Source organism: Mixophyes fleayi, chromosome 10 (genome assembly GCF_038048845.1).
Source record: "Mixophyes fleayi isolate aMixFle1 chromosome 10, aMixFle1.hap1, whole genome shotgun sequence".
Lineage (NCBI taxonomy): Eukaryota > Metazoa > Chordata > Amphibia > Anura > Limnodynastidae > Mixophyes > Mixophyes fleayi.
The window spans coordinates 39,843,561-39,856,465 of NC_134411.1; the positions used below are offsets into that span (position 1 = coordinate 39,843,561).

At 41.9% G+C, this 12,905-nt stretch overlaps 1 protein-coding gene across 1 annotated transcript in view; it reads left to right on the forward strand.

The window, feature by feature from the left end:
• The first annotated feature begins 7,282 nt into the window (after positions 1-7,282).
• The window catches only part of LOC142104186 (vomeronasal type-2 receptor 26-like), a 41,171-nt gene continuing 35,548 nt past the window's right edge, over positions 7,283-12,905 (forward strand). Inside the window, exons 1-4 of the mRNA XM_075188711.1 lie at positions 7,283-7,625; positions 7,731-8,204; positions 9,770-9,824; positions 10,369-10,558. Of these exons, the coding sequence (XP_075044812.1) occupies positions 7,283-7,625; positions 7,731-8,204; positions 9,770-9,824; positions 10,369-10,558 (1,062 nt within the window). The remainder of the gene's footprint in view (positions 7,626-7,730; positions 8,205-9,769; positions 9,825-10,368; positions 10,559-12,905) is intronic.

The window sequence follows — 12,905 nt, forward strand, 5'->3', positions numbered from 1 at the left end:
CCGCGGAAGGACTACAGTGACAGGATAACAGAAAGAGGTAAGTACTTGGGGTGGTGGGTAGCGGGGTGGATCACGAGGGTGGGGCTCACAGGGGGGGCAACTCACAGGGGGGCCTCACAGTGGGGGGCTCACAGAGGGGCCTCACGGGGGAATGGAGGCCCCCTTAGTCCAGGGGCCTCCATTCCTTTAATCCAGCCCTGTAGATAATGAAAACTGTTATGATTGTATATCTATGAAAAAAGAATCATGTATATAAGAATATAATTAAAAGATCATGCATATTGACCAAAAACAAACATATATCAATTATTTCATGGTTGATGAGTTGAAATGGTATCTAAATGAAAATAAACATATATTTTATTACAAAAACCAATGTAACTCAAAATCGACCATTTTTTCACCATTGTAAGGATCGGATTTTGAACCATTTCACTATTCATTGGACTCCATGACCATGTTTTGGACTTATGTGATGTTTGTCCTGTTCATTATAGTATAGACAGCGCCTTATGAAGAGATAGTAGTTATATCTCACCTTGTTCTTTCCATTTTCGCTACAATAATATTTTGCAGTCAGGCGCTAATAGAGATGTGGAAATCTTTCAAAAAAATTCAAAAGAATAGGGACAGGCGCTCATTCTAATAACACTTAATAAGTCAGTAGTCGCAAACTGCTGATTCGAAATGATTAATGACAGCAGCTCTCAAGTTGGAGAGCTGGATCCCCAAACCAATATATGAAAAACCCATAAAATAGAACTTAACAATACCTAATAACACTTCCTGCATGTTCTGTAGCTTATGGTTTACAGACCTGGGGGTAAATGTATTAATGTCCGGATTCTTCAACTCCGGCGTGTTCAGCGTCTTCAGCGATTAAATTTAATCGCCGAAGACGCTGAACACGCCGGAGTTGAAGAATCCGGACATTAATACATTTACCCCTTGGTCAGTGATATTTAACATCTGCTAAGTCTTTTTTTATTAGATATTATATTTACTGAATCTTCTCTATTTTGAAATCAGAAATATATTTTAATTGCAATTCAACTGCTTAATATTTCAAATTTTGCCTGCTATTTTACCAATATATTTTGGAAATAATTATTAGTTCATTAACTACTTTTAGTTCTCTCTTGCCAACAAATATGGTTTTAATGAACCTAGAAGAGTTTAAATGAATTTATATCCAGCTATATTGGTACTGGTTCTGATTGTGAACTACGTTTGAGATAAAATTGGATCATTATTTTAATCAGGTGCTTCACTGATTTAGAAAAGTAACTATTAGGGGGGGGGATTTAATTCCCCCCGAAGTAGCACAGTGTTAAACCTATTACCGTTCTTACGGTATGTCTAACCCGGCTATCTGCTCGCTGCTCAGGGAGCTGCGGGCGAAATGCCAGCATTGAAACTACCGTAATAACGTTATTTAGGCGCACTATTACCGTAATAACTGTAATAGTGCGCAGGCCACGTTACTTTTTACAGTAATGCGGCCAATTGAATTCCCCCCTTAATATAAATAGGATCAATTTGTAGTTCTTAAGTGCTTATTTAATTTTTGGTTTATATTTTCTATGAAAGATGGGACTATTATGTTAAAAAAAGAGTGGACTAGTATTCAGACACTGGATACACATGATAATCCGGTGTTAATTACACCTGCTGCTATTTAAAAAGCTGACTCTTTGCATAAACTTAATGTGATTGTCAATAAAAGCCTTTAACCCTTATGAAATGCTTGTAATTTTACTTCGGTATCCCATAGCAACATCTGACAAAAAGGTCTAAAAACATTGAAGCAGCAAACTGTGTGAAGACCAATATTTGTGTCATTCTCAAAACTTTTGGCCATGACTGTATGATGAAATTCCAGAAACAATTATATGTTCTTGCTTAAAGTAAGTTGAAACTTTAGGAGCTGCACAAGCTTATGGACTCGTCTGGCTGCGGATTAAAATTCTAAATGCGGCTGAGTTCTGTTGCCTCTTTCAATCTTTGCGGGTAAGAATACTGCTGAAATATGCCAAATTTAACTTCTGTGAAAGGCAGTTCTGAATTTTCAATATGCCAAATATATATATATACCATCTGAACTTCTTATCAGTTGACCCACTAATATACTTTGAGAAATATTTGAATAGCACGCAGGCTTCAAACAATCAATTATGACGTTCACCTAAATCTAGGATCCTTTGAAAACATTTGTTTCTATGCCCAAATTTTTTAATATTATCTGATCACTAAAGCAATTGCTTCAATTTAGGATTAAAGGAATTGACACGAATGCTACAAAGAGAAAAAAATAAGAGATTACTTTATAATATGTATTTCAATCGATGTGTCAATGTATCTTTATAAAATCAAGCAATTCCACTAGGGCTGTCTGAAAAATGTTTTTTAGATATTTTGTTTAAATAAAAAAGTGGCAATTGATGTTTAAAACATGCTTATGATATTTGTACATCCACTGATTGATTTATTGATCCAGTAGTTAAGATATGTCCCTGTCCAGCAAGGTTCCTCCCTAGTGACTAATGTGACTGAGAACTAGGGAGATTGTATAGGAACAGTGTTTTTCATCTCTTCTGATCCAACTTGCTGTTTGGTTTTACACTTCAAATATTATTTTATTAGATTCTTTGAGAGTGAAACTATTTCTTTTCCTGGCAAAATCACAGAGGACTTTCAATTTCACCTCCACATTAGCACAGCCAAACACCATAACCTGTCCCTGTGTAAAGATTAGGGAGAGAAAAGCACCATAGTCTGTTACTTAATTCCTGAGAAAGGGAGATACATTGTGGGCAGTGCCGATGCTGGGATCTCCAGTGCCCACTGCCTGAGTCTGCTGTCTGTGTATTGTATACTACTGGAAATACTACTGAAGACCCTTTGGGGCTTCATTGTACATGAACTGATATCTCAGACTCCTGCGCTTTTTGTAGTACCTGCTCTGTTAAGACTCGGAATTTAAGGGAGCACGACTCCCACGCCAAAAAAATATTGTTTTCAGCGTCAGCGGCCTGGCAGGTGCCCTGTAAATGTATCACCCTCCTGCCGCGCTTATCGGCTTGCTGAAAAAAAATAAGAGTAAGACCATGTTGGACCGTTTTGAACCCATTATGACGTTACCCTTGTGGAAGCATTGATTGAATAGTTTGTCAGATGGCTGCTCAGCCGCAAAATACTCAGCATGGCAAAATTCACAAATACTGTTCATAGGACCACAGTTATGAGCATTAAGATTTGTTTTATCAAAGTTACACACATCAGGAATGGCGTGGAATCTTGTTCACTGACTGTGATATTACCTCTGTTCTGTTCGCTCTTTGATTGGTTTCTCTGTGACGGGCAGTTTGCTGAGGGTCAGATTTACATGGTGATGACGTTCTTTGGTCATCAGTCATAGTTTGTCGCTGGGTTTAATCCCGCTCCGTCCTTTGTCTTTTTGCTGCTTCTTGCTGTGCAGTTACTCCCACAGCAGACATTTGCCTTTTAGGTGGCCTCACAGTTACACTTTGTTGCTTAAATTAATTATTATGTTCCTATTAATTTTACAGTAAGTGTAAATAAAAGGAATGGATAGAAAATTGAGTCAATTTCGAATAGCAAAGGTTGTTATAGATGGAAACTGCCACTCGAAATAACCTAAATAAACCAAACAAATAAGCCCAAGAAATGAGGAAAGTCAGTAGGAATAGTCAAATACACAAAAGAGTCATTTGCAAACTTGTTACCAAATTTGTGTTTTGTGTGTGTATTTATAAAGGTGAGGAGCAGCGTCAGCCTTTATATATATATATATATATATATATATATATATATATATATATATATATATATATATATAGTTATGGAGAAAGGTGTTGTTTGTGATGCTTTTATACATATATTGCATTTCTGATAATCTGTACAATCCTCCCAGCACGGTATCGGGACACCCAGCCAACGTGCACAATCCCCACCTTCACGATCAAAGTGGTGGATGCTTAACTTTTATGCTATTCAGAGAGACACCCTCCCCCCCTCTACACACAAACACACAAAATTCATTCCCTCTCCCAAATCAAATGTAGCCCAGGTTCACTTCATCTATTCTCTATCTGATGTGGTCTGGGATAAACACACACGATTAAGATATTTTTACTCATATATAAAACAAGTTAAAAATTCAGAGTGATGTACTATATTATGTCTTATAGCATTTATGCTTAGTACACTGTTTTGTATTATGTGTTAAATTATGAGGAGTATAAAAATACAAACGATTTTACATGAAGCTAGCTCTTGCGTGCAGTCTTTCTTAAAAGTAATTATAAGTAGAGATGCTCACTGAACCCAGTGAAGTGGTTTTGGTTTTGGATCTGGATTATCTTCATGCTTTGGTTTTGGTTTTGCCAAAACCACCCTCGTGTGCTTTGGTTTTGGTTTGGTTTTGGATCTGTATTTTTTTAGAAAAATTGCTAAAATATGCTAAAATCACATACTTTGCTCTTTTTTTGATCCTACATTATTATTAACCTCAATAAGACTAATTTCAAGTCATTTGCAGTCAATTTTGACCACCTCACAGGTCACAATATTAGTTTCATACACTTTCAAACAAAGATTGCAGCAGTTCTTGCCAGTGATAAGAAAAAGGCCATTGTCATGACTGGGCATAAGACCAAAAATCCATCACTTATGTGTGCATTATTTTTACACAAATCCTGACAACAGTTGTCTAGCCATTTGTAGCATTTGTAAAGCCACACTCAGTAGAGGTAGGCACCATAACCATCTAAGATATTCATCTTCTCACCTCTTTGTCTGTTTTACCCAGTTTGTTTATTAGTTTATTAATGTTTGTCCCCAATTGTAAAGCGCTACGGAATATGTTGGTGCTATATAAATAAATGATGATGATCCATGTTACGGCATTTGAAGTGAGTTCATGGAAAGCTGTTGGGAAAATCAGAAACTTATGTTAAAAAATAACAATAAGGGGGGCGTGGCTAAGACGCCATCTCAGACAGACACGTTTTTGGGCTCTCCCTGTCTACGAGCTCTTAAACTAGACAATATTTGGGCTCAAATACTGCCAGAACTGCCCAGACGGCTTGTGACACTAGCTGAGACCTCCGGAGGTGTTTACCTACTTCCTGGGGCACTGGAAGATCGCTTGCAGCCGGCTGAACATCTCGCGCCGAGTGCCCTCTCATAAGCAGGGCTTGCCGGCATCCCACTGACTGCTTGGCTCCTGCCAGAGTAGCCCCTCCGACCCCACTGGCTCTTTTTCGGGCTTCCAGCCGTCCGGAGCGCATTCGGCGGGATAAGGGGCCTATTTCCGGCGGAGTCCCTGGGCTGAAGTTGAGAGCCGCCCGGCGGACCCTCCACTTCCAGTTTCGCCGCGGGACTTCCGGTTTCGCCGCGTGACTTCCGGTCGGACGAAATTGAACGGAGTCGGCATCCCTGCATTGCTTTCACTAAAATAACAAAGCGCCCACCTTCTCAAGGCTTCCATCGCCTTGTTGTGGGGCCCTTCCGCTGTTAGAAGCAAAGTGCAGCCACTTGACATACAGCCACTTGCAAAATCTGGCTCCTCTGCTGACACCTGCTACAGACTCACTACCCAAGCATTCAGCTAGATCTGTATCAAGACAGGTTCCATGTCAACCATCTCAATAGCAGAACAAGGAGCATCCACCTCAACCTAAACCCTCGCCTCAGAGAGGGAGCATCAGTATGTCCACTTAACCCACATGGGTTTGTTCCCCGCCCGTCTGCCTCATATTCATCGTTAGCAAACGGTTTCCCAGAGATTCTGCACTTAACATGAATAAATCTACGGGTAAAGGCCGCAAAGGCGCACCAGTTGAGATAACTCAGCACTTCTCCCGTCAGGACAAAGCACATACTTCATCTTCTCCTAACTCACACTCCCAGAGCGACCGAGACCCTCCTACCTCTGCTTCTCCCTCAACCAAGGCGGATTTTAATCGTGGAGCGCACTAACGCCTTTTCCGTTGACCTTCAGAAGGCTATAGGCGATCTCAAAACAGAAATGGTCGCAATCTCCAAAAGAACCTCGGCTCTGGAAAACAAGATGGAGTCGTCACTTACATTCCAAAATGTAGTCTCAAAAGATATAGACTTCCTGCTAAAGGACAACGATTTCATGAGGGACAAGCTGGAAGATGTTGAGAACAGGGAACGTCGCAATAACCTCAGATTACGCAACATCCCCGAATCAGTGGAACCTACGGATCTGGAGGATTATGTGAGTAGGTTTTTCTCTTCTCTGGACTCTGCCTTATCCAATCACCCAATGCAGATCGAACGGGTTCATAGGGCCTTGAGACCACGCCCGAAAGATTCCGAACCCCCTCGTGATGTGATACTGAGACTACTATCCTTTAAGACCAAGGAACTTATTACCAAAGCGGTTCGGAATTCTTCATATACCCTTTACGAAGGGTCCCGTATCCAAGTTTTTCAAGATCTTGCCCCTTCAACGATAGCCAAGAGACGCGACCTCAGGGAGGTTACCAGCATCCTTAGAGAAAATGGATACAAATACCGCTGGGGTTTCCCTTTTCGTTTGATTATTGAAGTCGAGGGCCGTCAAGAGTCAATCCGAACACCGAACGAAGGAAGGGACTTTCTTCGCAAGCTCCATCTCTTTCGTATTGACAGGATCGTGGGTGGCGATGCCCAGAGCTCCTCGCAACGGCCTCCTTGATTTGTAAATCTACGTCTCTGTTAGAGGAGACGTGAAGTAATATTGTGCCTTAACTTGCTCTGTTTGTATCTCCTTTTATTCTTCTAACAAATGTCAATATTTTCATGTTGCTCTCATATTTACCGTAGATATTGTTGTCTCTGGTTACAAGTTTAGCTTCGGTTTAACCTTATTATGTTATTTATGTACGGGCGGGGGACGTGTCCTGTCCTCCTAGCCACGCACCCACATACCTTGGGATTTTCTTAGCAGTCTATCTGATAGTTTATATTTTACACGCACTCCCGTACTCTGTGCCTTGGTTCTGATAATTGAATAGGCAAACCTTGCCTTGTTTTTTAAGTTAATATAGTTTTTTTAGGCACTGTCCTAGTAGGTCTCTCCTCTGCTTTTGAGGTCTGTACCTACTCCCTTGCCTTTCTTCCTTCATAACTCCTCCTTCCTTTACTCTCCTTTCCCTTCCTTTCCCACTCCCTGCTCCCCCCCCCCCCCGGTACTCCAGTTCGAGGGATAACATCTTTATTCCTTGTGTTTCTCCTAAGAATACCGATCATGACTCTTACAACACTCTCCCTCAATGTTAAAGGGTTAAACACACCTCAAAAGCGCTCTATGCTATTCCATACGTTACGAAAACTTAATGGTGATATAATTTTTTTGCAGGAGACTCATTTCAAAGCGGGTGGCCATCCTTCCCTGTCCTCAAGAGGATATCCTGATGCCTACTATTCCTCTCATTCAACAAAGAGGAATGGTGTCGCCATTCTTCTCCGCAGTTCAGTTCCGTTTGTCGTGTCAGCAGTTAAGGACGATCCTGAAGGCCGGTTTCTCTTCCTGTCCGGAAAAATTGGTCATCTAGATATAACCTTTGCCAACGTTTACGCGCCAAACACAGGTCAGACAGCTTTTTTCACACACTTTTTCTCGGAACTACACCATTTCCGTAAGGGTTTGCTTTTACTCGGGGGTAACTTTAACACTGTTATGTCCCCCCTCCTAGACAGATCTGCTTCTAGGCACACCTCCCCTCCATCTTCACATACAAAACATCTGCAGAAACAAGTGACTGAGGCCGGCCTATTTGATATCTGGCGAGCGTTATATCCCTCTTCAAGGGACTACACATTCTACTCCTTTCCCCACCAAACCTACTCCCGGATTGACATGTTTATGGGCTGCACAAACATCTTCCAACATATAACTAGGGCTGATATAGTTCCCAACACGTGGTCCGACCACTCTATATTATCGTTAACGGTTGACCTTTTTCAGAACCCTCAGGGCAGAACCTCCTGGAAATTGAACGAGACTCTTCTTAAACTTCCCGGGTTTCAAGATCTCATATCTGATTCTATCACAAAATACTTTGAGCTCAATTCAGACCCAGAGATTCAGATCTCCACTATATGGGAAGCCCACAAGGCAGTTATTCGGGGGGACATCATCCAGTTTGCTTCCCGCAGGAAAAAAGAACGTAACACAACGCTTGATAAACTTACTCTTCAACTTAAAAATTTAGAAACAATACATAAGGAGTCTAACTCCCATTCACTTTTGAAAGAAATCCAAAAGACTAGAGGCGAAATTCAGTCAATTCTCGCAGAAAGAACAGAACGCCAGCTTAGATGGCTTAATCAAACATTTTTTGAAAAAGGCAACAAGGCCGATTCTCTTTTGGCCAGGAGACTGAGAGCCAAACGGGGTTCCCAAATAATCAATTCTATCAGAAACAAAAAAGGGGACCTATCTTACGATCCCAGAACCATAAATGAAACATTCCACAAATATTATGAAAATCTGTATAACCTTCATAAGGACCAAACCTCATTTAAAGCCCCCGCTCAAGCCATCAATACCTACCTAGATAATTGTTCTCTTCCTTCCCTATCCTCCCGCCAGGCTTCTACTCTTAACGAGGCTATCTCCAACGAAGAAGTAATCCTTGCACTAAAGTCACAGAAGAATTCCAAAGCCCCCGGCCCTGACGGCTTTATGATGCTTTATTATAAAACATTCTCCAAAGAACTAGTCCCTCATCTGACGCATTTGTTTAATTCCATTATGACGGGGGGTAAATTCCATACAGAATCCACGCGCTCCACTATAGTGGTGATTCCTAAACCTAACAAGGACCCGACCTGTTGTCCCAGCTACCGCCCCATTTCACTAATCAACTCTGACGTTAAACTTTTTGCCAAAATTCTGGCAAATCGTCTAAATGCCTTTTTACCAACACTGGTCTTCCCAGACCAAGTAGGTTTTGTCCCCACCAGGCAGGCTCTAGACAACACTAGGCGTACTATAGACATCATCACCCATATTAACCAGAATAAGATCCCGTCAGTGGTTTTGGCATTAGACGCCGAAAAGGCCTTTGACAGACTCTCGTGGCCTTTCATGTTCAGCACGTTAAGTCACTTCGGTTTAAACGGGGCCTTTCTTTCGGCCATCCAAGCCCTATATCACCGCCCCACCTCATCGGTATTGACCAATGGGCTCCTATCCCAGGCTTTTTCACTAGGTAATGGCACCAGACAGAGGTGTCCCTTGTCCCCCCTCTTATACGCTTTATGCATAGAACCTTTAGCTGCCGCCATTAGAAGAAACCCGGACATATCAGGGATTCAAATTGGTCCTCGTCATTTCAAAATCTCCCTATTCGCTGATGACGTACTATTAACACTCGCAAACCCCCTCATTTCACTCCCAAATCTTCTTAAAGAACTTAAAGAATATGGATCCTTATCAAACTATAAAATAAATAATTCTAAATCGGAAGCCCTCTCACTCCAAGTCCCTATCGTCACCAAAAATATTCTCGAATCTTCGTTCGATTTTCAATGGCGCCCAAAGGCGCTACGATATTTAGGGGTTCAGATCACGAAAGAATACAAACAGCTATTCCAGGCCAACTACACCCCCTTATTTGACTCAATAAAAAGAGACCTGGCCAGATGGGACCCGCTTTTTGTCTCCTGGTTTGGTAGGATTAGCGTGATAAAAATGAACGTTCTGCCTAGAGTCTTATATCTTTTCCAGACCTTACCAATCCCAATCCCAGGTACCTTTCTAATGAATCTGCAATCTTCATGCGGTACATTTATCTGGCAAGGGAAAAAATCGAGACTCAAAAGGTCCTGCCTAGCTAAGCCCATCCAGTCAGGGGGATATGGTCTTCCGCTCTTTGAGCGCTACTATCATGCAGTTAACCTCAGTCATATCATTTCCTGGCAGTCTGCTCCAGGGATCAAGAGATGGGTCGATCTAGAGAACGCACATACACCAGATCACAATCTGAATTCGCTCCCCTGGCTCCCTAGAGCTCAAAGGCCGGCCTCAGTGTACTCGCACCCCTCCATACAGTTCACACTCAACCTATGGGACAAGCTCCATAGAAAGTGGGAGCTCATCTCATTTCCTTCTCCTCTTACTCCACTGTGGCATCACCCGGACTTTCCAGCAGGAAATATGCGGTCATTCTCGCGCCCCTGGCAAAAGGCTGGTATCACTCAGTTTACTCACATTATGGGAGATTTTGCTCCCCGCACTTTCCCGGATCTAAGAGAAAAAAAGGGCCTTCCTTCGTCCTTACAGTTTGCTTACGCTCAAATCCGAAGCTTTATTCAATCTCTCTGTAGATCCTCCAAGCTTCGTAGCCTCACTCCTTTTGAGAGGAGCTGTGTGTATAGACCAGGAGATTCGGGTCTAATATCTCTGATATACCATAATTTCCTGGTACCAAAAACTGACACTGCGGAATCGTTTGAGGTGGCATGGCTTCGGGATACTGGTAGAGCTCTGGATCAGAAGGGATGGTCCCGGCTACGGGTGAGAATCTCCAAAATCTCCATTAATACCTCAATACGAGAAAACACATTTAAAGTATATACAAGATGGTATCTAGTGCCCTCAAAGCTCCACATAATATATCCAGGCACTTCTGACTCATGCTGGAGAGGATGTGGGGAGGTGGGCTCATTCTACCACATCTGGTGGACATGCCCTAGAGTTTCAAACTTGTGGTCCCAGGTGGCCGACCTAATGACAAGAATCCTAGAGGTTGAGGTTTCACCTGACCCAATGGTTATGCTGTTATGCTCTCGGGTCGAAGGCCTAACTAAACAGGCAGATAGACTTGTTCAACACATTTGTGCCGCTACTCGCCTACAGATAGCGAAGGAATGGAAGTCCCTCCATCCACCCAGCCTCCAAAGTGTAGTCTCTCGTGTGTGGTACATGGCCTCTATGGAATACATCACCAGCCTTCTCCACGACAAAATTATAAATTTCAAAAAGGTATGGAATTTCTGGTATTCTTTTCATCAAGCAAATATGCCCGCTACTTAAAAGGCTGTTTCTTCAGAAGCTCTTACCAGGTCCTACCCCCGCCCCACCCCCACCCCTCCCCCCCCCATTCCTCTCTTTTTCTCCCCCACTTCTCTCTCTAAAAAATAAAAAATAAAAGCAGCACCGATTTAGAGTTCCAAGGCAGCTGAGTCTTCCATAATCATTGATTGGGCCAGCCTACTACTTCCTCATTATAGGTTAACTTACTGCTTCCTTTTATGTTTAGGAATTTGTTTAACAATATGTCATTTGCCTGACTTCCCTCCCGTCTCTCTATTGTCATGTTCTGGCCCTTATGTTCAAATGTTTTTTTTTCTTCCCTGTTATTATCTGTTATATGGAACTCCTGTTTTTTTTTCTCTGCATAAATAAAGAGTTTAAAAAAAAAATTAAAAAAAAATAACAATAAGCAGTCCAACATCAGCTACCTCCCTTCTCTCATCTAGATCCCAGCACCTGCAATCTACACCCCCAACACCTTCATCATCAATATCCTCACAAGTGATGGGAGTTAGTCCTGCATCCAAGTTGTTAAGGCTAGATGACTCCTCCACTAACCATGATTCCTCTGAATAATTATTGAACATTAGTCCCACTGCTGCTGCTTCTGCTGCTGGGGGTGGATCTTCCACCCAGAAGAAGACTACTAGTAGTTTACAACAATTGACTGTTAAACAATCCTTTGCTAGAGGAAGTAAGAAAGCTGTCACCCAGCCACAAAGCGGATCACAGACGCCATGCGGTCTATGCTTGTATTAGATCTGCGTCCAATATCCACTATTAATGCAGCTGGTGTTAGACAATTACTTGAGGTCTTGTGTCCCCATTACCAAATTTCATCACAACACCATTTTACTAGTAAAGCTATTCCTCACCACTCCCAGAAGGTTGGTAACAATGTTATTATTGGGCTACAAAATGCCATTCTACATACTCTACACTTAACCACAGATATCAGGACAAGCAGAACTGAAAAAACTAAAGATTATATCACTGACAGCCCACTGGGTCGGTGATTCGCCTTCATCAGCTGGAACAGCAGCAGCATGTACCCAAATATGTCACATTTTTCTGAGGCAGGCTACTCTGTGTATCATCTGCTTCACTAAAAGGCATATTATTGTTGTTATTATATATATTTATTATTAGTGTCAATAGTGTTATCGAGGATTAGGTCACCTCTAAAAAAGAGATGGTTTTGCAAAAAGCATTTAAAGATTTGAAGGCTGTGGGAAAGTTGGATTGAGCGTGGGGAGCAGCACGGGAGTGTCTTGAAGGCGGGAGTGAGAGGTGGTTATCAGACACGAGACAAGGCGTGGGTCAGAGGTAATACCGCTGACAACCTGTTTGAAAAACTAAGGAATGTCATTGCAACATGGCTTATCCTGCTTGGACTCTCCTGAGGATATGTGATTTCTGAGAACGCCACCAATATTGCTAGAGCATTCCAGTGGGGGGAATTCCATCACATTTCCTGTTTTGCTAACACAATCAACTAGGTGGTACAGAACTTTTTATTAATTACAATGACATGCAGGAGATACTGTCTGGGTTCCCAAAAATTTTGGTTCATTTTCGGGATTGTGCAACAGCATGTAGGAGAATGCAGCAGCTGCAAGAAGACTAGAATTTGAAGCAGAATGTACTTTAGTCCAGCGAAGTAGACACCTGTGAAGAGAGCACCGATACAGCTAGCTTGAGTCAAGTGACTGCCTTAATTATACTTTTTGAGAAGCAGCTAGAGAAATTGAAGGAGGAAATTAAACTAAACAAATCCGTTAACTATATTGTTTGTAATTATAGATTAAATACTTAATTCGCTTCGCCA